The sequence below is a fragment of the Pempheris klunzingeri genome, chromosome 9 (assembly GCF_042242105.1).
Source record: "Pempheris klunzingeri isolate RE-2024b chromosome 9, fPemKlu1.hap1, whole genome shotgun sequence".
Taxonomy (NCBI): domain Eukaryota; kingdom Metazoa; phylum Chordata; class Actinopteri; order Acropomatiformes; family Pempheridae; genus Pempheris; species Pempheris klunzingeri.
In genome coordinates, this window is record NC_092020.1 from 20,343,545 (window position 1) to 20,365,583 (window position 22,039).

At 40.6% G+C, this 22,039-nt stretch overlaps 1 protein-coding gene and 1 long non-coding RNA gene across 2 annotated transcripts; both read right to left on the minus strand.

Annotated features, from left to right (window-relative positions):
* Window positions 1–1,007: 1,007 nt before the first annotated feature.
* arhgef37 (Rho guanine nucleotide exchange factor (GEF) 37) lies at window positions 1,008–15,748 on the minus strand. The gene is made up of 14 exons (XM_070837053.1): window positions 15,709–15,748; window positions 12,953–13,455; window positions 10,765–10,894; window positions 10,255–10,402; window positions 9,928–10,127; window positions 9,524–9,654; window positions 8,198–8,302; window positions 6,643–6,756; window positions 6,320–6,489; window positions 5,715–5,862; window positions 5,266–5,394; window positions 4,555–4,750; window positions 3,918–4,087; window positions 1,008–1,266 (listed from the first exon to the last, which is right to left on the minus strand). Exons 2-14 carry the CDS (start codon window positions 13,442–13,444, stop codon window positions 1,048–1,050), a joined length of 2,352 nt encoding a protein of 783 aa, XP_070693154.1. The 5' UTR covers window positions 13,445–13,455; window positions 15,709–15,748; the 3' UTR covers window positions 1,008–1,047.
* Window positions 15,748–21,256, minus strand: LOC139207356 (uncharacterized). Its single transcript, XR_011585032.1, has 4 exons — window positions 21,179–21,256; window positions 20,225–20,330; window positions 16,118–16,318; window positions 15,748–15,790 (listed from the first exon to the last, which is right to left on the minus strand). It is a non-coding gene; the product is annotated as an uncharacterized lncRNA (long non-coding RNA).
* Window positions 21,257–22,039: the final 783 nt, after the last annotated feature.

Here is a 22,039-nt window from a genome sequence, read left to right on the forward strand (position 1 = left end):
TCAATTCAAGTGTCCTTTTGTCCCGCCGAGGATCCTGGGGTATGAACCAACTTCACCTCCATTCGCCTTCAAAAATATTCTCCCATCGTCTCTGGTGCTTTGTAACAGTGGCCACAAAAATTTGCAGTGCAATTTGTCCTTCAGCTGTAACATGCAGAGCTGAATACCATCTCAGCAGGCAACCGTCTTACAAAAGTACAAGTGAACAAAACACTATAGAACTACCAGCTCCAAATCTGTAGCTTCCTTCATGTTTTCCAGAGTGTCCCATATATTAACACTAGCAAGGCCAAGTCTACAGAAAAGTCATCTTCAAACACTGTTAGTGTATCAAAGCTTATGTTTACATTTTTTTGGCAAGTTTAACATCCACAGAGAAATAGTTCAAATGTCTAAATGTCTTCTGTTCCAGTTACCACAGCCAGCAGCTTAATGCTTACTCAGCCAAATGGCTTCCTGTTGTTCACACACTGTTGCACCGCCAAGTCATTTTTTATGTTAAGTTATAGCTCAGATGATATTACAGTGAGACGTCAGTGGTTTCAAAGCTTACATTTGCTTGTATACTATAATGTGAGACTTGTGTTGTCTCACTTTTGAAAAGATATATTTCAGTGTGGATGGACAAAAAGTTTGTAAAAGCTATTTTATGAATTTTAAAAAGGTTATGATGGGAAGACTTTCTCTTTCTAATCTTATTCAATCAGGGTTTAAGGATAGATGCTGTACAGATTGTAATGCCCTTTTATAATTTGGAGCAAAATAAATAACATTATCTTGACTTTTACTTTCCTTTCCTTGCAGTTTTGAAAATCTCATCGTACTGATTAGCACAAAACGTGGGTGCAGGAAAAGTCACGGAGGTAAATTAGAAGACATTAACTTCAAATTACCTACATACTGACGAATGGTTTGAGAAGCAGGTGCAGCTTCATTATAAAAATACTGTTGTAAGCCTTATTGGTTGACAATATTGGTAAACCCTTGTCATGCTGTACATGCCGATACTGTAAAACTGCTGTTTTTCCTCTCTTTGTTCATTCCCTCCTAGCAGTAGGGCTGGTACGGGCCAAGAGACCCAGTTCCCACAGGCATGATTGTGAGGTAGTTGGAGGGCACGTAGCCTCTCTGCCCACCTCTTGCCTCCACTAGACTCCACTCAGGGTTCCCTCGTTTGTCGTGGGGCTCCAGGATACGAACTGGCTCGCCGGTCCGCACAGAAACTTCATGGTTACCTCTCGCTGTGAAGTCATAGGCCGCAAACACCTGGAAGAGAGGATGCCGAGTCAAAAACGAGCAAAATAATAATCCGTGCCAGGTACCCTGTGAGGCCAATGCTTATTCCATGGCAAAACAGTGAAAAATGATTTGATTGCACCAGTGAGTGACTTACACTGGGGTTGGCCAAATACAAACTTCGCTAAACTCAGATGCTAACTATCATTAGCAAACAGCGATGTACAAAACAGTCATAGGCTTGCAGGTTCTGATTTTTAGCTGGTTTTAGCTTTCTCCAGTTAAAATGATCAGCTTCGCCAGCAGCGGGGCATATCAGCCGTCGCTAATTAATGTTAATTCCATAAGTAACTTAATAACAGGCCAAAGCTTAACGTTGTTGTCTGGTTAAAATGCTCTCTGCAGCTGGTGTGTGTTCTCTTCCAAAGATCACTTTTGAGGGAACAACCTCCACCGTCCAGAGCTTTTGAGCATTTCATCAACATTTAGGTGAATATGAGTATTGGATCCATTAATAATGACCTAAATGAGATTCTAAGTTGGTTAATACTTGAAGAGATGAGTAATCACGACAGAATGCATGCACGCAGGTACAAATGCCAACACACACACACACAAAATCACAAATCATTGTAATATTCTCTGAAAAGGTTAAGCCCACTAGTTATATCTTGACAAATCCCATCTCATCACCACACACACAAAAACACACACATACAGAATGAAGGGTTCCTAATGAGCCCCAGGTTGGTATGACAGAATGCCCCGGCAGTGCTAATAGTTGAGTTTAGCTGGCTGCTCGGTGTCATTAACAAACCCTTCACCTCCGCTCACCTCTCAGCGACGACATTAGCTCTGCCCTGATGGTCTACACCAATTAGCATTTAATTAGCATTTTGCCAGGCAGAGACATGAAGGGGAAAAAATAAAAAAAAAATCTAAAGTTACTACAGCTATCGGCTGCAGAGTGATTCATGTTGCATTAGCTGCAGCCAGGTTTCTGTCGGAAATAAAAGGGCTGTGAGAGAGTGTTGGTTCGAGTGTGTTGTAACTAAACGACGCCTGTATGTCTACAAGCTGTCAGGACAAATTTGAGGAAATGAATAATCTAAATTTCATTATTTCCAACAAAGAAAAAGGATAGTTTGCTTAAAGGCAAGGGAGCTCTTCACAACTGAAGGCATACGGGCGACACTAAAATATACTGACATACAACCATACTGAGACTTACACTTTGTCTTGAATGCAACTCTAGGTCTCAGATTACAGAGAAAATTGCAGTCAAGATGAATTCAGCACCTTAATGTTGGTGCTACACCTTCATATTGTTCAAAGCTGACATGCGATACATCATTTCTATTTTGCGACTGACTCAAGGACCGTAAAGTTTTTGAAAACCTAAATCTTCTGCAGTGGTAAACAGCAGCTTTGCATGGATGAACGAACAGAGAACGATGCGGACAGGACTGAGGGCCTATATATTGTGTATGTTTTGTATATGAGCAGACTCAGGGTCATGAGGGATAGACATGGGGAGGAGGGAGCCTGATAAACTGCCTATATAAGGTCAGTGGAACAATCATTCATTTTAACAGGCAATGTGGAGGCCTAACTCACACACACACATGATTCCTAATACAATCCGGCTTTTCCACTCACCTAAATCTCTCTTTCTCCCATGTACACACTCACATAAACCATCACAAATTTACAAGCCACAACACCCCCTCTCACCCTCACATGTGTTGCAAATGTAAATCAATCTCACAACACACACACACACACGAACATGCTCTTTCTCAGCCTGCAGTGCTGAGGTGCATAAATTAACTCTCAACCCTTCACAACGTAACCCACTTACAAGGTTAAACAGCTAATTACGGACCTTCCCATTAATAACACACACACAAATCTACACACGTGCACACCATCTTCCCCACACACACTCAATCACACCCTATTACTGATATGGGTACACATATGATAACACTTACTCATGGCTGGACACACAGGGACACTCACTCACTCACATACACAAGTTAGCGCATGTGCACACACACACACACACACGCAATCAGACTGGCTGTGACAGGTTGATGCTTCAGTGGCAGGATGCTGTCACATCGATCAGTTAAAGCTTCAGACACACACCGAGCCTGTAACGTTTAATTTAGGAAATTAACACACACACACACACACACACACACACACACACACAGTTTGGAGTCTGATGTCAGATAATTTAAACCCACAGCAGCAAGCTGAGGCCAGTGTCACAGCCAATCTTATTCTCATATATGGCCTATGGTCCATCTCCATATAAACAAGGAGGAGACTTGAGCTGCATAGCAATATAAAAAACACTAACAAAGCCCTACAATATGCTGATTAAGAAAATCTTAATGTCAAAATGTTTTCTTTCACATAACGCACAGATATCTGGTTGGTGCTGATATGAACAATCCACCTTCAGGTATTAAGGAGCTATGAATTAAGACTAAGTTTTAAAAGAATCACTGTCTACCTCGTTAATATGTAAATGTATGCAGCAAGTTACTCAAGCGGATAATCAGATCCCCAAGGACCTGATTAGAAGCTGGAGCAAACTTACTGTGTAGTGAGTGTGAAGTTTCAATCATGTGCATACAGTCAGTCAATCAGTCAATCAATCAATCAATCACCTGAAAGCACGGCTGGCTCATGACTGTCAGTGGCCGGCCCTCAGGAGTGTAAGAGTGTCTTCTGATTCCTGTCACGCCCTCAGGCAGGTTCAGGTGTGGCGAAGGGGGCGGGTCGTCTGCTGGCTGGTGGTAGCGAATCAGCTTGGAGGAGGGAGCGTACCCTCGTCTACCTGTATGCAACAAACACAGATGAAGGAGGAGTTGTACCATGTCATCATATATTAGGGCTGCAACAATTTATTATTTACACTAAAGAGTAGATAGACATTTTCAGATTGTTACATCATTTATGACCTATACCTAATACCCCTGTATCTGTGTTTAATTGCTGGTTAATTGCAAGCACAACAAATACCCAAAAGATGGCGCCAAAGACATGCAGAAAAGCTGCACTGGCACTGTAGAACTTCAGTTGTACATAGACGAAGAACTCAGTAGTTAGCATTGGCAGAAAAAAGCCAGCATGAATGAAAAGACAAAAGAAAGAGCTGCAGTTCGAAAAAAAAACGCTGTGTCACTGACGAGTAAGAGCTTCACAAAAGCAAGTAAGATTAAGACAAAATAAATGAAAAAATAAAAAGGCTCTTGCTGCTAAACATTATAAGCAGTTACTCAGTAGTAGGATGTTGGTTCATACCTCCTGCATCAACCAGCCATCTTCGTTTGTCTCCGCGGCTGTCTGCTTCACTGATAATGGCCACTAGCTCCCCTTTGGCCAGATTCAGGTCCAGGTCTCGGCTGCCCACCACTGTTCCCATTACCTGGTAGATCTTCCCAGAACCGTGCTTATCTGTTAGCTGCTTCAGACGGCGCTGAGAGGATGGACTCAGAGGCTGGAAACACGAGGCAGAAGAGAACGTAGAATGAAATGTAAGGAAACAGATAATTAATTAGGCAGGATGAAGGTGAAAAGGACAAGTAAGGCCTGAGCAGATGGTCAGTGTTATAAATACAGAGTAATGTACAGTAAGTAATGACTAAGGCATTACTGTATTAACTAAAAAAACAGAAAATCCTAAGCAGACATAAAATGAGGGAGCAATACATTGCTCTCTCCGGTGACTTTGCACCTTAAGCAACGTCTTTGCATTGTGAATATGTAGTGTTGTGTAAATGTTTTGTTCCGAACATGCCGATGCCAAATAAGCAGCTCAAATTTCTCGTGCACCTGCTGTAGTTTGTGAAACAGGAGAATGTGACAGAGGTCTGGTGTACGATGATTTGCAGTCTGTTGATCACCATGTCAGCCTGGGTTTCAGGGTGTTAATGAAGCAAATTATGCATAGACACAGTATTCTTGATTAAAAACCCAACAAACCACAACTATCTCATCCCCATCTTTACGCACCTGGACGACAGGCGCATTGAGCGTCTCATCTACACTTCGACACAAAGTCTCCAGCCTCCTCGCACCTTCCAGCACTGCAGACTCCGCCCACCCCCAGAATGCGCTGGGGTCGAGAGAGCTGTGAGGGAGCTGGAAGACGACAGCAATGAAACAGAGATAAAGAGAGAAAGAAACAAAATGGATATAGAAATTCAATTGAGCTGTTTAAAGGCATTAATGTTTACATCCTCACTGGGTAGAGTGCTAAATAGCGGCCTAAAGTTGCCTGTTTTACTTGTTTGAATAATTCAGTGGCCTTAAGATGCAAGTAATTCATCTTATCAAATAAGCTCAGCACTGTCTTGGGCAACACACTGATTACAACCTTGTGCAGAAATGTTCATCTATTTTTCTGCTTTACCGTAACATCAGTGCGGAGGATCGAGTGGATAACACATCGTACATGGTACCTGTTGTGCAAAACTCTGGAACAGCTGCTCCATGTCTGAGGCAAGGTCTTTATGCAGACAGCTGAACGTCCCCAACATGCTCCAGATCATCTGTAGAGCCAAACCATTGAACTGAGGAAGCTCATTTAGGAGCAATGTGTTCATTGTCCTGTGAGGAGAACAGAGGTTTACATATCATTACCAAAAGGTTTCACTTTTGCAATTTGCACAACTGCAAAACATTCGGTTGATATATACTGTGATAATTTGAAGGAAGCCTGTAGGCTGTAAAAAAAAAAAAAAAAAGAGAACTCAGAAAGACTGGACTTTCTTAGTGGAGTAGTTTGGAGTCAAACAGCTGGGAATAGAAAAACAGCAATAAACGCTGAAGTGGATCCCACTCTACTTAAACTAGTCAATAAAAGGGCCAAACTAAAAACTACAGTCAAAATCAGACAAATGAACTTGACACCAACTTTAACCCACAGTAGAAAGAATGCAAAAAAGCTTAGTTATGGTACCAAAGTCAAAAGACCACATGGACATCGACTCTCAGTCAACTAAATCTTGCCACACACTTCCCATCCATCAGTCCAGCCTGGAACATTACAATGGCCCCTCTCTACCTGTACGTGTTGGCCACAGCCTGGTCCTCATAGCTCAGATTGGATTTGGCTTCTAGCAGTTCATAGTCGAGCAGCTTGTCCAGCCTTTTCCTGATCAGGTTCCTCGGGCCCACCAGGAGGTCACGGAGCGCACACAGCGGCTTGTGGATCAGCGTCCTCATCCTTTTCTCCTATATGGAAGTGACGGCCATCATCAGATAATGCATTACACATTTCAGACTGGCAGGGTCTCTTCTTCAAAAAGATTGTGCTTACTTTTGACACCGAGTATGTTTTTAATGCTTTTATTCAAGTGCAATTAATAATGCAGCGAATTTACTAACAAATGTGGGAAGAATCCACTGTCTGAGAGCAGTAGTGATCTCCTTGTAGCAAATAGGTGCCTTCTCTCCATCCATGTCGAAGTCAAACTCCTCTGTTTTGCAGGCCAGGAACCCCTGAAGACCAACAAAGAAGACCTTTAAAACCCTGTTCAGGTCTCTGACGTGTGTTAGGCCAATCTGCTCAATAAAAAGATTATGGGATTACTAACTTCATCTGTGTTTGCTTTTTTTATGCTTTCAAAGTTAAAACTATTACCATGCCTACATTAGCGCATTAAGAGATGCTGTTTACAAGAAAACTGCCAATTATGCTGGCAAGAGGACAACTTTCCTGGCCTGGTGAAAATAACAGGCCATATAGTAGTAGGAAAAAGAAGGAGCATACAGTGATGGTCTTGTTGGGTGGAAATAGAAAGAGGAAAAACTGTTCCAACAGAGGATAATTTTAGAGTGGAAAGGTACACAGAAACCCATGTGTTTGACCTCAGGCACCTTAGGAACCAAGTTTACACAGTGTGACTCAAACAAATGGCAACATGTTCAAGAATAAATATCCAGTTCTGTTCCACTTATTCCACCTTTCAAAAGTGACCAGAAAGTTACAGGTTCAAGTTTAGGACCTGCAAGGCAAAGTCTTAATCAAGGTCTTGTTGGTTGTTGCAATCACAGTGAATAATCTGAAGTGAACAATTCGGACAGAGAAGTATGTTATGTAAAATCAATTTTTCCGGTCCCCAAAGCTTCCAAGATATGACTTTCCCCTCACATGTGATATTGATCATTTACTCATTAGTGTAGAAATGGGATGGTCATATCAGAATTTCCTACATTTTTTGTACCAGTAAACTGATTTAAAACTGTTACTGAGGTAGTTTGCCTGAGGTGTCAGCGTGGAAAAGACAAAACAAATGGAAAAAAAGCATGATACTTTCAGTTAATCAAAGTTTAAATTTGCAAACAGTAACTAAAATGTGTTTGAAATGAGCATGAGAAGCAGTTGAACAAAGACACAATGGTGTATTCAGTTGTTACTTTGTCTCTGTCGTATCAAACTACTTTCACATACGGCTGATTCCTAAAATAGATACCAACGCTCAAGTGAGATATGAGCAAACTGTAGACAGTGTGACAGTCTGCAGTGAGAATGTGAACAAAGAAACACACTTTTATGGCGTCCTTTAAACAATTCCTGAGGATATTTATCATGTTCTTCCCCAAAACAGTGGAGGACTGTATTCAAACCAGAAATTACACAGGCCTGATATTCTAATCTTCAGGCCTCTATTGACCTATAATGTTCCTCATAATGATACACCCTCAATCCTACTGTTTTATTTTATCATTCATATAAAACTCCATCTACACATCTTTTGATAAAGTCACCACCAAATACTCAAGGTTTGTCTCTTGCTGCAAAGAAGGTAATCTTTTAATTTAATAAAAACCACAAAAAATAGAAGTACAGTTATTAGGCTTGAACATATCAACATGAAAACAGTTAAACATAACAGGCATTATCTGTTAGTTTGCATAGTTTGGAACAAATGTGGCCAACCTGTAGGTGGTGGAGGTACGTCTCCACGTTCTCAAGGAGCTCCAGGATCCCATGTTCCAGCACATAAAAGAAACCCTCAAGGGCATCAAACTCCTCATCCACCAGCTGGAGCACGACACACACACACAGACATATACTGGTCATATAATCATAAGATGATGTTTCATCGCCCTGTATGCCACGATGGATTATAAATACAAGATCGCATTTACTCTTTTCTATGCTCTGTAATTGTTGCTCATGCTCATTTCTATCCCCTTTCTTACCCTTCAACTTATTAGTTTTTATTAGAATACATTCAGGGCAATACGGCTCAGACACTTCTCATGTGCACTATTGGTCGCTTGTGATTTTAATGTATTGTGAAGCATATTTTGTAAATGTATTACATCACTCGTAAAAAGTGTCTGCTAAATGCTAAAAATACACTGTAGATAACGCAAGAGTCATTTGCTTTGGTTGGTAAGATGTCAACTTTCTTTTCTTAAAGTGATGAATCAGCACCTGTGGAGTTATGCCACACAGTCTTCAAACCTAGGATTTGAAATAATCTCTATAATTACATGTACCAAGCTTCAGGATTCCTGTAAACGCTGCTTACACCTTTTGAGCTTTACTGATTTTCTGCTAAGTTTTCAATGTTCATCATTCAGTTTTAACAATGCACACATGGACAGATACTACTAGTCCAAGTGACCTCCAAGTCTGTGGTTGCACCTCTTTTTAATCACCAGGCTAGGCAAATAACTTGGACTTTGCAGCGTTTCAAAGTGTGATTCCTTTATATTATAGATATACCCTATGCAAATGTGAAAAAAGATCAAAAGGCAAAGCAGGGACATGTAATCCAGTCAGCAACTATTAATAATGAAGCCACAGTAGACTTGTGAGGGTGCTCGTGGATGTGAACTCTTTGATCAGGCCTGAAAAAACTAAGCGGGGTAACTTTAGCAAAGCACAGTAGAGTAAACAGCAGGTGCAATAACAGGTCATATCATGTTTTCTCTGTATCTTAATCACTTCTCTAATGAATCATTAACTACAGCACTGCAGCTGGAGGGAGAGTGTTTACCAGAAGATTATTGATGGCTCAAAGGCCAGAAAGAGCTACCTTGAGGTATAAGCATCCTTAAACGTAACATAATCGTAACCCTGTAATGTGTTTCTTCTTTAATTCGAATAGGTTAAGTACCTAACCCAACTTCAAAGAACAGTCAGGGTCAGGGTCTGTTACAGAACAGCGTCCTGGAGTTGGCAGGGGTCATATGTTGCACAGAAGCAAGGAGAACTGTTATTTACACAAGGACCAATAAACTTGTTTCCTACCTTAGGTGCCATTCCAGTCTCATGTTTGATGTGCTGGCTGAGCCTCGCTGTCTTCTTCGCAATGCTGTGGGTGTTGAGGCGGTTGATCTTGTCCTTTATGGTCAGGGTTTCTGTCTTCTTGTATTTGTCAGCTACAATCATAGCATGAGGGACAGTTCATTTAGAGTACAGTACCAGTCACCCCATGACTCTGAACAATGTATTCACTGTGATGGGTCCTTTTCAACCCACAAAACTTTATAGAAACACTGCTGCCTTTCTCAGCCTGTTGTTCTAAATAGGCAAAGCCAGTACCATCTTGCAACAATTGGATCACAAATACCTATACCATAAAAGGAAATGGCATGATATTTTCTATTATCGGCTTATATGATAATAGTATACTTTATGGTAACCCGTCTCACCAACTTCTCTGAAGCGTTTGTACTCGTTGATGCGACAGTTCAAGGCGATGGAGGTGTGAGCGGTCTGCTCCAGAAGTGCATACGCTGGGTGAGCGGTGTCAGTGTGTTTCTGGATGGTCTGCAGGAGGAGGGGGTAGCGGGCGATCCGTTGCACCGGCATCACCAAGAAGAAACTCATAGAGGTTGCGTTTACTTCGGGCCTGGAGAGACAAATGGCAACAAGGAACACTGAGAACGTCAGGATAGATATTAACAACTGTTAGGTTTATTGTTTTTTTTTTCATTTTATGTTTGAGAGTGAAACAACAGAAATTGATTTAAACCTACGCTGAGGTCTTGATGACTCTGACGATCTCGTTCCAGAGCGCCTCCTTCTGTTTGTAGCTGTTCTCCTGCACTGTGACGTTGTTGTAGTTGGCCAGGTATTCCTTATAGGCTGCCTCGATGTCTGACGACAGGCTGAGGAACGAATCACCTGTCAGATAAATAAAGACACCATGATCAAAGCACAATGCTGGAGTAAACTATGATCCAGTTTTTGTACAGTAAAAAAGGTAGTAGTGAGTAGTACTACTAGTTTCCATTTATTTGACTCGTCTATACGGACAGGAAAGATGGCTGATTTTGGAATCATGTGTAACACAATTCATGCTTTTAGTGACGCTACTACCATTTGAATTAAAAGAGCAATGGCCTGTGAGGCAAAAACAACACTCTCTAGTTGTCCAGTTGAGTGTCAGCATGGTTCCAGTTTTCCATCAACAAGCGAGATCAAAGCAATGAACTAGAAAGAGGAAACTATGATATTCATTAACAGAAAACTGTGTCATCCCTTACAGAGTGTCTCCAGGTAGAAGGGATCTCCAGGCTGAACCTTCTTCTGGTCCAGCAGGCTGAGGAGTCGACTCGACACATCAATCACGTCCTCTATGTAGAGAAACATGCAGTCCAGGTTGGCTGGAGGAGGCTGCAGTGGGCAGGCAGACAGAAAGGTACACTAATTCATTTCCTGTTTTTAAATATGTAGCTTAGACAGCTGACACTGTCATCACAGTGGATGTGCTGCGATCAACTATTGGAAAGTTTCGTTTTAACCATTTTCTTTCTTTTCACACAAAACAAACCATAACGCATTGCAGTTCACTTTTTTTTTCCAAAACTGAAATTTCTGGCTGATCTGTGTTACTATAAACACACTGTAGACTTATGCAAGATATATTTACATATTCAAATGAATGCCTGTCTTGTGCAACATGTGCATGTGTGTCTGCTCCCCTTCCAAGAAAAATACATACACAAAAAATGCTAATGCACAGCTGATGACGAACCATTTTGTTTAGCTCCATTCTAGTCGAATGAGAGAATGAGAGATAGTGGGCACTGCTGGAAGAATGAACAATCTGCACATTGCCACAGAACACAAACAGCAACTTTCCTGTTTCACAATGGCACTATTCATTCACATAGTCATTGTATTTCTCTGTCTGTCTCTGCTGCCTCCTCTCCGGTCTTTTTCCTGCTGTCCTTCCTCCATCCGTCATTCCTAGCACCCATTTCACCTCCACCTTTAGTTCTCAGTCATTTCCACACATCTGCATTTTGCCTCTTAATTTTAAATTAGAGAAATGCCACATAACACAGACAAATCTTTTCCTTAATGTCCATTTCATCAGCAATTCCCCTATTCACCAGTTAATCTCCTCCCCTTCACAGGCCATCAGCCCATAATTTAGCCTTTCAACTCCTTCGTTCTATTTTCATTTCATTCTCCTTCCCTTTCAACCACCATTCCCTCGGTGTGTTATCATTGTGCTCATCCACAGCTCAGTCCTTCCAGCCCATGAAGCCTGATTCCATTATGTTTTATGAGACCTTATTTCATTACTGCGGTGATAATAAATGATTATTTAGCAGTAATAAGCAATACCTCACACATAATGAAAGCTAACGATAATAAACCACTAAGCAGCCTCTTCATAACAGGTCTTCCAGGTGCTGCAGTGCCAATTCGACATATAGTGATTACTTGTTATTTAAAAGTACAATCAAAATGTCCCAACAATGATTGAAGAACAATTGAAGACACAGAATTAAATAAAAATTCCTCCAAAATTGACTGAGAGATGTTTTAATTAGGCTAACTCTAAACAACAATTCTACGTTCAATGTTTCCTGATGCTGTCAAAGATTTTGTTTTTGTTTTGTTTGTTTACTTTAGATATAATAGTTTCACATTGCACATGAACTAAGTACTCATGAGACTAAGCTGGGTTTTTATGTAGGTGACACAGCTGATCTTGACACAGTCAAGTTCCATGTGCAGTATGACTTGTAATAGGAGCTGTGTGACCTGCACAACTAGCAGTACAGGAGAAATGTCGTAGACGTTTGGGTACAGGGAGCTTCCATATGTGTGATAAACATATAGAAAAGACAGGGTTCACTAATTTAGCTCTTCCTGGAACATTTGATGGTATTCCACAATCGTCCTCAACTTATTACCATAAAAATCTCATGAATTCCATGACAACAGTGGACTATGGTAGTTCAAACTTTTTTAAAAATGGAAGAATGGCATGTTTAGTGAGTTGATACTGTATCTGAATATGACTAATCTAAAGTAAGGTGAGTTTTGTAGTTGTGCTTCAATTAATTGAATACAATTTGCATCTTGTAAATGAGAATCACAGTAGTAGTTAGACATTGTCAGAAATGAGGCTTTCAAGTACCGACTACTTTATGGAATATTGCCATTAAAAAAGTAGGAATGTGAAATTAGCTGCCTTAGTTTGTTTCATGTCATTGTAAATCTGATGATAAGGTTTTGGACTCTTGGCAACTGAAAATGCAAGTAATTTAAAGATCTCCACTTTGGTCACTTAAGCATTGGCATTTTTCCACTCATTTCTGACATTTCACAGATGAAACAGCTCATAAGAAAAATAGTCCAGAGATTAAATGACACTGAAAAGAAGTATGAGTTACAGCCATAACAATTCTACTAAATGCTACAAGGACTTCATACCTGTAGTTTCTGTAGGTTGCTCCTGATGGTCACAGTGCTAACTTGCAGCAGTCGAAGGTAATTCCTCTCAGACTGGACCATCTCCTCTATGGCCAGCAGCTGCCTCTGGGCTGCCCTCTCTTTAGCTGCTGCTTCCTCCTCTTCAGACTTCTTTTTGGCCTCTCTTGCCTCCTCTGCCAGCCGCTCCTCTGTTCCTGAGCTCTCCTCTGAAAAACTATCCTGTGAGGAAAGTTTTAAATGTGTTTCCCCAGTGGAAGTATTTGAGGTCTCGGCTGGCGCCTCTACGAACACAGACACATTTGACTCCTCGTCTGTCTCTTCTCCAAACTGATCTTTGTCTGTGGTTCCACTATTTTTCTCCTGGAGCGTCTCTTTCATTGGACCTTTCTTAGTGACCTTCTCTACAGCCCCGAGGGGAGACAAAGTAGATGAGGCTGGTTTGGGGAGAGCCAGTGTGAAGGAGGAGGAATGAGGCCTCCTGGGAACCTCCATGTTGGAGATCACTGTCAAAGAGAAACACTGATTAGACATGTTTCATGTTTAAATCTTAATTGTCTACTTATAAATAATCTCTCTCTCTCTTAATTTGTAACAGCTTCTTTATCTGCTTTTTAGACTCCGTTAAGAATCCCTCCAAAGTTATAAAAGCACAGCGTATCCAGAGTTAAGTAAGTATGATAAATCAAATCATAAGAAATTCAGTCAGTCAGCTAACTGTGGTGACATATCAGATTGAATGAACAGCTTTAATGCATTAAAAGGCTTAAAACCAACGCCAAACTTGTCTTCTTTTAAATTTGGGAATATGGTTTGATACAGAGGCAGTAGAAACAACCAGTAAAGACAACCAGCAAAATCTAGGAGAACAGGATGATTCTCTCTGTAGGTCTCCTCTATCTGCACTGCTGTTTTGTTCAAACAGTGCATGAGACAGTAGTGGCGCAATTACATGACCAGGTAGAAAGTACAGATTATAGTGAGACATGAAACATCTGGTACCAGATATAACTTCAACATGAAAATTCCTAGAATTTCAAAGTAGATAAAGTTGCATTCCAGCTGTGTATGACTTGGAGGTTAAATGCACACATATGAAGATGCAGCTGAATAAACCAGCAGACATCAGCAGATGTAGTTTATATTGTTTCATGCGCACAAACATGCAGAGGGGGGAAGATGTATTGTCATGGACCCTCTGAGCTGGAACAGCACGTGTTGGCCCACCAGGAGACTGCCAAGCTGCTTACAAAGCAAATAATGCTGCCACCGCTGTGACAATTAGCCTTTACATGGTCCAGCTGAACAGCAGTCTGTGGGTTTAAAAAGGACTCTAATGACAGTTTTATTTTTGACTCGGTGATTAAATCATAATGTCTGTGTGAGGAGTTACTCATGACAGCACGAGGCATGAGCGACAAGTTTCTTCCATGCATCATAGTCCGCAGGGTTGGATATTTTTCAATACCAGCGCTGGTGTCATAATTCAGTTTCACCACTTACACCAAACCCGAACCTTTGTAATATCTTACTTTGAAAATTACGAACATAATGGAATTTTCCTACAGACATAACTATGAACATGTTGCACCACTACACTGCTAAAATCTCACCCTCAGCTGAACCCTGTTAAATGAATGTAATCAACAAAACTGTTGAACTAAGTTACTGAGTACTTTTGTTACTAAACGATGAACTCTTATGTTGTTGCAACAATGTCAAACAAATTCCTTCATGTCTGTTGAAGATAGTGCACAAAGTGATTCTGTTACTGATGAATTATTCTCTTGTTTCTAATACATTTTACTCTGCTTCATTATATATACACTCAGCTGCCAGTTTATTAGCTATACCTGGCCAACACCAATGCTGTCTAATACAACAGTTCTGCATTAATTCATGATGGTTACAATGTTCAGGTTTTGTTCTAGGGATTTGCTGATGGCTGTAGACAATTGTTCTGTTACAATGTGCTGGGTTATCCTGGGAGATATTTCTATTACTTTCCACATCATAAAATGTTTTTTTTTTTTTTATCTGCGTAGCTAAACTGACTTGTATTGTATTTTTCGGGTGTCCACCACAAGTACATGAGTATTAAAGTAGGTTATTGTGACTGCTGTCATTCATTTTGATCTAATCCAACCTCACAGATTTATCTTTTCCCTCCAACAAAAGATTTAGGGGTTTAGCAGCATATGGTGACCCAGAGTTGGGGATAACGGAGATTTATCAAACCTCCATTCTGTTTTTAGTACAGACTGAAATCCACAGCAATAATCAAAAACTGTACCAAAAGCTGCCATCGAATAGCTGGTCGATCAGATTACTCCTTATTTAAACCAAACTTTTGTCTGATTTAAACTATTTTGTTTGGGTAAAGCTCTAGACAGACTGCTTGTGTTTAGAAACAATATAACATCTGAGATAAAGCAGCTCATAGAAAAACATTTTTAAAACTCTTTAAGTAAGAATATAACTTTGGTGATATTCTTTGGCGCTACCTATAAGCTTTTCATAAACCATTATGTTACAACGTTTATGGCACACAAATACGCAGAAAAACAGACGAATCCAAGTCACAATATGACTCAAAAACTTTCTTTGCATCCCAAAACAAGTGTGTCAGAGCTCAAGGCTGAGACGTCTGTTGCCCACAAGCCGAACCAAAACCACAGGAAACTCTCCACCTTCATGACGATAGCAGCGTGGATTAGAGGGAGTATTATTAAAAAACAAACACATGAGGCTATCATTACCTTGTGCAGTATCCCTGTTTCAGCGGTAGTGAACCTCGATGCTCGGTCCCAGCTGAAGCAGAAATCTGCTGCAGAGACGCTGCTGCATTGAAAACAGACGCAGACACACACGCTGGTGTAACTTTCTCCAGTGACTCACACACATCAGGCTGCTGCTGGGCCTCATGTGGCAGGAGTGTGTGAGTGTTTATTCGCAAGTGCGTGCGTGTGAGAGAAAAACACAGTGTGTGAGTGTGTGAGGACAGGGGGGATGGGAGTGGAAAGGAGGGTGGGCCGGCTGTTTTGTAGAGGAAAAAGAGGGGAGGGGGAGGAAAGGGGAGCCACACACACACGCGCGCACACACTTACGCATGCTGCTGAATAAGCTGATTGACTGCAGCAGCTGGTGGGAAGAGGAAGTGGCACTCACCCAGGCAGATGCTGATTGGCTGGCAAATCTTCACAGTGGACTGAAGGACCAGTCAGACAACAACTAGAGAGGTCTCATGAAACACTTAACGGACCAATGAGGACAAAGCAGGGAAGTGATTGAAGTTTTCCTCTCACAGGAAACAAAAGCACCGTGGGACGTCCCATCCTCTTCCAATTGCAAAGGGATTGCCTGAATTTTCTGGTGGAAGGTAACAAAAAGAGATTTACAGCTCACTCCTTTGGATTTTTTCAGTCGGAAATAAAAGATTTATGTGGGTTGTGGGATCACCTAAACCGTTTCTATCTAAAGTTGAAATTGTGGCCTGAAGCTGGAAAAATACTGCTTTTATGACATGTTTTTTTCTTTAGAAACACTTTGAGGAAAAAGTCCTTGTGTACATTGCATTCAAACTTTCAAGAAGTGTTAGGGTCTCAGTGACGGCTTCATTCATCTTCAGTGGTTTCATATGATTTGGTTCCATCCCACAAGATCATTTTGTCATCTCTCACAATAAACAAACAAGGGACAAGGGTTGCTGAAAATCGAAAAAAGGAACAGGGTGGACATTTAATGCTGACAGAGCATGTATGGATGTAACCATAACATTCATTCATTCTTACGACAGAGCCAGAGTTGCCATCTTTGACTTTAGATGCTTTATCAGAAGAGGAAGGTGTAAACACTCGACCTGTCAACTGTCCTAGCAAAATTGATGAATGAATATTCTGTTTTATGGGCATAACATTTATAAAAGTTTGTTGATTTAAAGTACACGTATTTTATTATTTTCCTTACCTTCACATCTCAAAAACACTCACTTCTCAAAAACAATGCTGAATTAAATACACATAGATCCACATAAGAAGCAGAAGTTAGCAGGGACCCTAATATAATTGTTGTGGATATAATTGACAAATACAGACCTTGAACATGAATAAGGAATTCATTGTCTCAAGAATGCAGCAGGGAGGTACCAGCTAATCTAATTCATCAGATCGGTATGTCAGGGAGGAATGCTGCAGGAGCGGTTTCTGTTATCAGCTGACTTGTGTTTATCTGACGACAGCTTAAGGTGTGTTCTGCAAGAATAAAGCTTCTGCAAAGTGACAATACACTTCCAGCATTTATCCAACTCTCTACAGTGACCCATGAGGGCAAACATCTTTGCCAAAACCTGAGGCCAATATATCAGCTGATGACAGCTTATTGCAGATAAGATTATTGCGGATATTGTGTCTGAGTGTATGTCGGCCAGTAAGAAACAAGACATTGCAGTACAGACAGGGAAAACTAGGTTCACACAAAAAACTGATCACTCATTACTTAGCCCATGATTTTAATGTCTGTCAACACCAGTTCAAGTAAAATTCTGTGTGACTTTGCGACTAGACAGCTTAGCGAAGCTCCGGGAACAGCGGAGGTACCACAATAATCCAGCCAGTGTGCTGCAGTTGACTACCAGGTGTGGACGGTCTGGAGGCCAGCCAGGTCTTTAGTTTATTTATGGAGTGCTGTATAAAGTTGTTGGAGGGTAAAACTACAACAAACTTTTGATGTGTTGCCAGGGGTTGGCAAGACAGGAGCTATGGCTCTCAACATGAATTGCTGAGTGATTCCAGACAGACTGGATGGTGTTGAGATCAGGGCTCTGTGGGGGCCACACCATCACTTCCAGGACTCCTTGTTCTTCTTTACGCTGAAGATAGATCCTAATGACATTGGCTGTATGTTTGGGGTTGTTGTCCTGCTGCAGAATAAATTTGGGGCCAATCAGATGCCACCCTGATGGTATCTGTGTGTAGTTCTCAGCATTGTGGACACCATTAATCCTGACCAAAACCCTAACTCCATTTGCAGAAATGCAGCTCCAAACTTGTAAAGAACCTCCACCGTGCTCTGTTGCCTGCAGACACTTATTATTGTACCGCTCTCCAGCCCTTCAGCGAACAAACTGCCTTCTACTACAGCCAAATATTTCAAATTTTGACTCATCAGTCCAGAGCACCTGCTGCCATTTCTCTGCGCCCCAGTTCCTTTGTTTTCATGAATAGTTGTTTGCCTGGCCATGTTTCCACATCAGAGGTTTGGCTTTTTGGCCGCAATTCTTCCATGAAGACCACTTTTGTCCAGACTCCTCCAGACAGTAGATGGGTGTACCTGGGTCCCACTGGTTTCTGCTAGTTCTGAGCTGATGACACAGCTGGACATCTTAAAGGGAAGTAAGCAGAATGTGTCTTTCATCTGCTGCACTACGTTTCCTTGGCCAACCAATGATTCTACGGTCCTCCACGTTGTTTCTTTGTGCTTCTTCAAAAGAGCATGAACATCTTGAAACCCCAGTCTGCTTTGAAATCTTTGACTGGGAGAGACCTTGCTGATGCAGTATCTGTCTTGCCATGGTGTTTGACCTGTGACATGACATTCCACAACCTCACCTGGGTAGCAGTGTGCTTGTTCCCCACCCAGTTTTATACCTGTTTCAGCCTACATATGAAACTGACAATCATTAGCACCTGTTTAGTATAATTGGTTAATCATACACCTGACTATGATCCTACAAAATCCCTGACTTTGTGCAAGTGTACGAAGAAAAACCGATTGAAGGCAAAGGGTAGTCACACCAAATATTGATTTGGTTTTGATTTTTCTTCCGTTCGCCCACTTTGCGTTTTGTAAATCGATAAAAGCATTCTTACTTTACAGCATTTCTTAACACCTGCCTAAGACTTTTGCACAGTACTGTAAATGTCCCCGTCGTGGGACTGATAAAGGAATATCTTATCTTATCTTACCTTATCCTCATATCGCACAGCCCTAACTGATGTCATGACTGGAGTGGATACCAGTAATGAACAGCCACGCAAGAATCAGAGCCGGGTGAAATGACTCAGAAAGAAGGCTAAATAAAGAGCCATGTTTATTGTAATTGCAGGGTTGGTCCAGTGTCTGGATACTGTGCATATGTGTCTTCACATAAGGTCATAGCTACTTTGGTAGTGTGCTAAAAGGAAACTATTATATGACAGTCTCTGATATCAGTCATTCAATAACAGCTACTAGATATCAGAGCACTTTGATCCTGCATCAGTGTAATGCTGTTATGTGCTGAAGTAGAAGTTGCTTAGTCTGTTAGTGACCTTATTCAAGGTCTTCCTGCTGCAGACTAAGTGACAAACAGCAGAGGACAGATGACGCAGCTTAAAATGAAAGCAGTGATGATTACCTCACACTGCATCTTTGCACATGCACACATATTTAGCTAAGCTAAATTCGGCTGCTTGTTTCATTATGTCAATTAGTTGTTTATATTTTGTTTTCTTAGATGTTTAAATTGTATACTGCTGTTTTCTTTTAGTAGTTCTATTTTATATAGTACTTCTATTTTATATATTTATTATCGCTCAAACCGGGACCTGAGAGCAAAATTTCGTACCATCTCATGTGTAAATGTGTGCTTGTATGACAATAAAGCTCCTTGAATCTTGAACTGAATCTTGAATATCCTGTCTGTTCAGTCAGCATTAAACACCCTCACTGTGAAATTCTCAGGTTACTCACAATGAGTGAAGAATTATTTAGAGTTACAGCAGATTAGAGGTTGCAATCACATCTTTACTTTAATGGCTTTCATCTGAACTATAGTAAGTAAGTTTACATGGTCTTATTTAACTTGTCTAGTTTACAACGTGGACTCATAAGGAGTTTTTGGTGACCTGGCATCACACTAGGGAAGTGATATTGGCAGGGAGGAGTGAGGAAATTTCAGTGAATGAAAATATATCTAAAAGCAGCAATATATTTCTAGTGAGTTTATTCTAATAAATGCTTGAAAATGGGTGACATCTGCTACTACTGGGGTACAACTCTCCTATCCTGAAGCAAATATTCACTTATAACAACCTAAGGTTATAAATTATGCAAGATGTACAAGGACTCAGCCAAGAAAACACACAACTCGCGTGACTCCATGGATGTTGTTTGTTTTCTTCAAAATCACATTGTAATGCCTAATCTGTGAAGTGATGATGATGATGAAGAAGAAGGTATGGTTACATCCACCAGGGAGGTGCCCAGAATGACCACAATGATAAATTCTACTATTACCTGTGTGCGATGGGTTTCTTCTATGTGTAGTTCCACTCAGGACAACACCAGCAGTCAAAGGAGAAGGGCACATCGTGGCAACCTTGGCTTCCTAATCACTGGACAACTGAAATAAACAAATCCAGACAGACTAAACATCATTTTTCCCATCAGTGCACTCAGTGTTTATCTCACTGCCTCGCGGTTTCCTTCCTCTGTCTGTCCCGTTTGCTTAAAGTTAGACAAGAGTTACTGGACAGCTATACATTTATTTAGTAGCTTCACATTTAAATTAAACACACCATGGCATACTGTGCATTAAAATACATGTTGGAAACTGGACATTTCAATTGAATGGTTGGCTAAACACAAATGTATTTAACTATATTTCCGTCATTCAAAGCATGAATCCAAAAGAATACCACTTCAAATACAAAGTTCATGTTGAAGGTGACCACATGTTACTGTTTTGACAATATTATCACCATGTGCAACAGGTGGACTGATTATAGGAATTACATTTTTACCCTAAATCTGCCCCTGGGGTAAATGAAAGGTGTCCTTCCCACATTTCATCGAGCAGTTCACCACAGTAAGTCTTAAGCTAACGCTATATGCTTTAATTAAGATATATAGCATTAGCATGACGTTACCTTTTGTGGTCGGTTAATTGGAGGCACCAAAACAGTATCTGCCTGTTTTATTTTGACTGTGAGAGAGAGCGGAGACAGGGGCGGCAACCACTCAAGACTATACATAGATTTTTTGTGTGCTTTCAAGGTTTTTCTTTCATGGATGTAACGTTACGGTGGTTGTGTCTGTCGGAGGATTTTAATCCAAATGAATCTCGTTAGCAAACCGCGACAAATTGCCTCGTTTTTTTGGTTTGAGGTTGGGGGACACCGAGGCGTGTCTGCTTCCATGTGTGTGAATAAAAGCAGCACAGGTGACAGAGAAATGTATTAAAAGCTTTACCTTTCTGTGACCGTGCTGTCGCCGTGTGTCTGGTCCCGCTCTGATGTCCTGAGCTCCCGGTTTCTGACGCTGCTGAACTCCCGTTCACCTGTTGTCAGGTCAGCCTGACGACAATGACGGGCAACCACAACATCCGGTCACTACATAATAAAAGCGTCATAAAAGCGCCTACAGCTGTGCAGCTTTCAGAGTAAAAGCCGAGCAACTAACTGCTGCTCATCAATTTAACAACAATAAATACAAAATTAGAATCATAATAATGATATGTAAATAAGGAGTTTAGAGAATTAGTATTTAATATATGTGCATTGGATGGTGGTATACATTTTACATTTTACAGAAATTAGCTTTGATATTATGGTGCATAACCAAAAATAAAGTAAGAAATTAGGATTAAAAATATAAATTGAATAAAAGCAATTTTTGCAAGTCAAGAAACATAAATATGAAATAGAAACATTTAGAATAATTTAATTTAATTTAATTTAAAATGCAATGTATGAAGAGTATTTGAAATATGACTCTTTTTTTTAAAAGAAGGAGCTATACAAGAGCTGTGCAAAACATTAACTATGAATACAATAGACAGAAAATAGACGCATGCAGGCAAGTAGAAAAATATATACAGATAACCTAGAAATCAAAGTCAGAATGCTTTATACAGGACATTACCCTAAACTAGTTTGCATAAAACACTGAGTCAGTTAATACTTTGCCTTTGTTGACAGCAACCTTAAGCACAAATATAGTAATGTATATATAGATATATGACTGCAGAAATAAGGGATACAAGTTCTAAAGATATACACAGTGTAGATGTGTAATCTGTCCCAAACACACTATATTAACTCTCTGATGAAA

What these genes read in the sequence shown, in the direction of transcription:
- arhgef37 (XM_070837053.1), bottom strand. Translation starts at nt 13,444, where the DNA reads ATGGAGGTTCCCAGGAGGCCTCATTCCTCCTCCTTCACACTGGCTCTC. An exon ending in AGACTGGAATGGCACCTAAG is followed by an intron (nt 8,303 to 9,523) that starts GTAGGAAACAAG and finishes GTCGTGCTCCAG; the next exon opens with CTGGTGGATGAGGAGTTTGA. An exon ending in CGTACCTCCACCACCTACAG is followed by an intron (nt 6,757 to 8,197) that starts GTTGGCCACATT and finishes GTTGGTCTTCAG; the next exon opens with GGGTTCCTGGCCTGCAAAAC.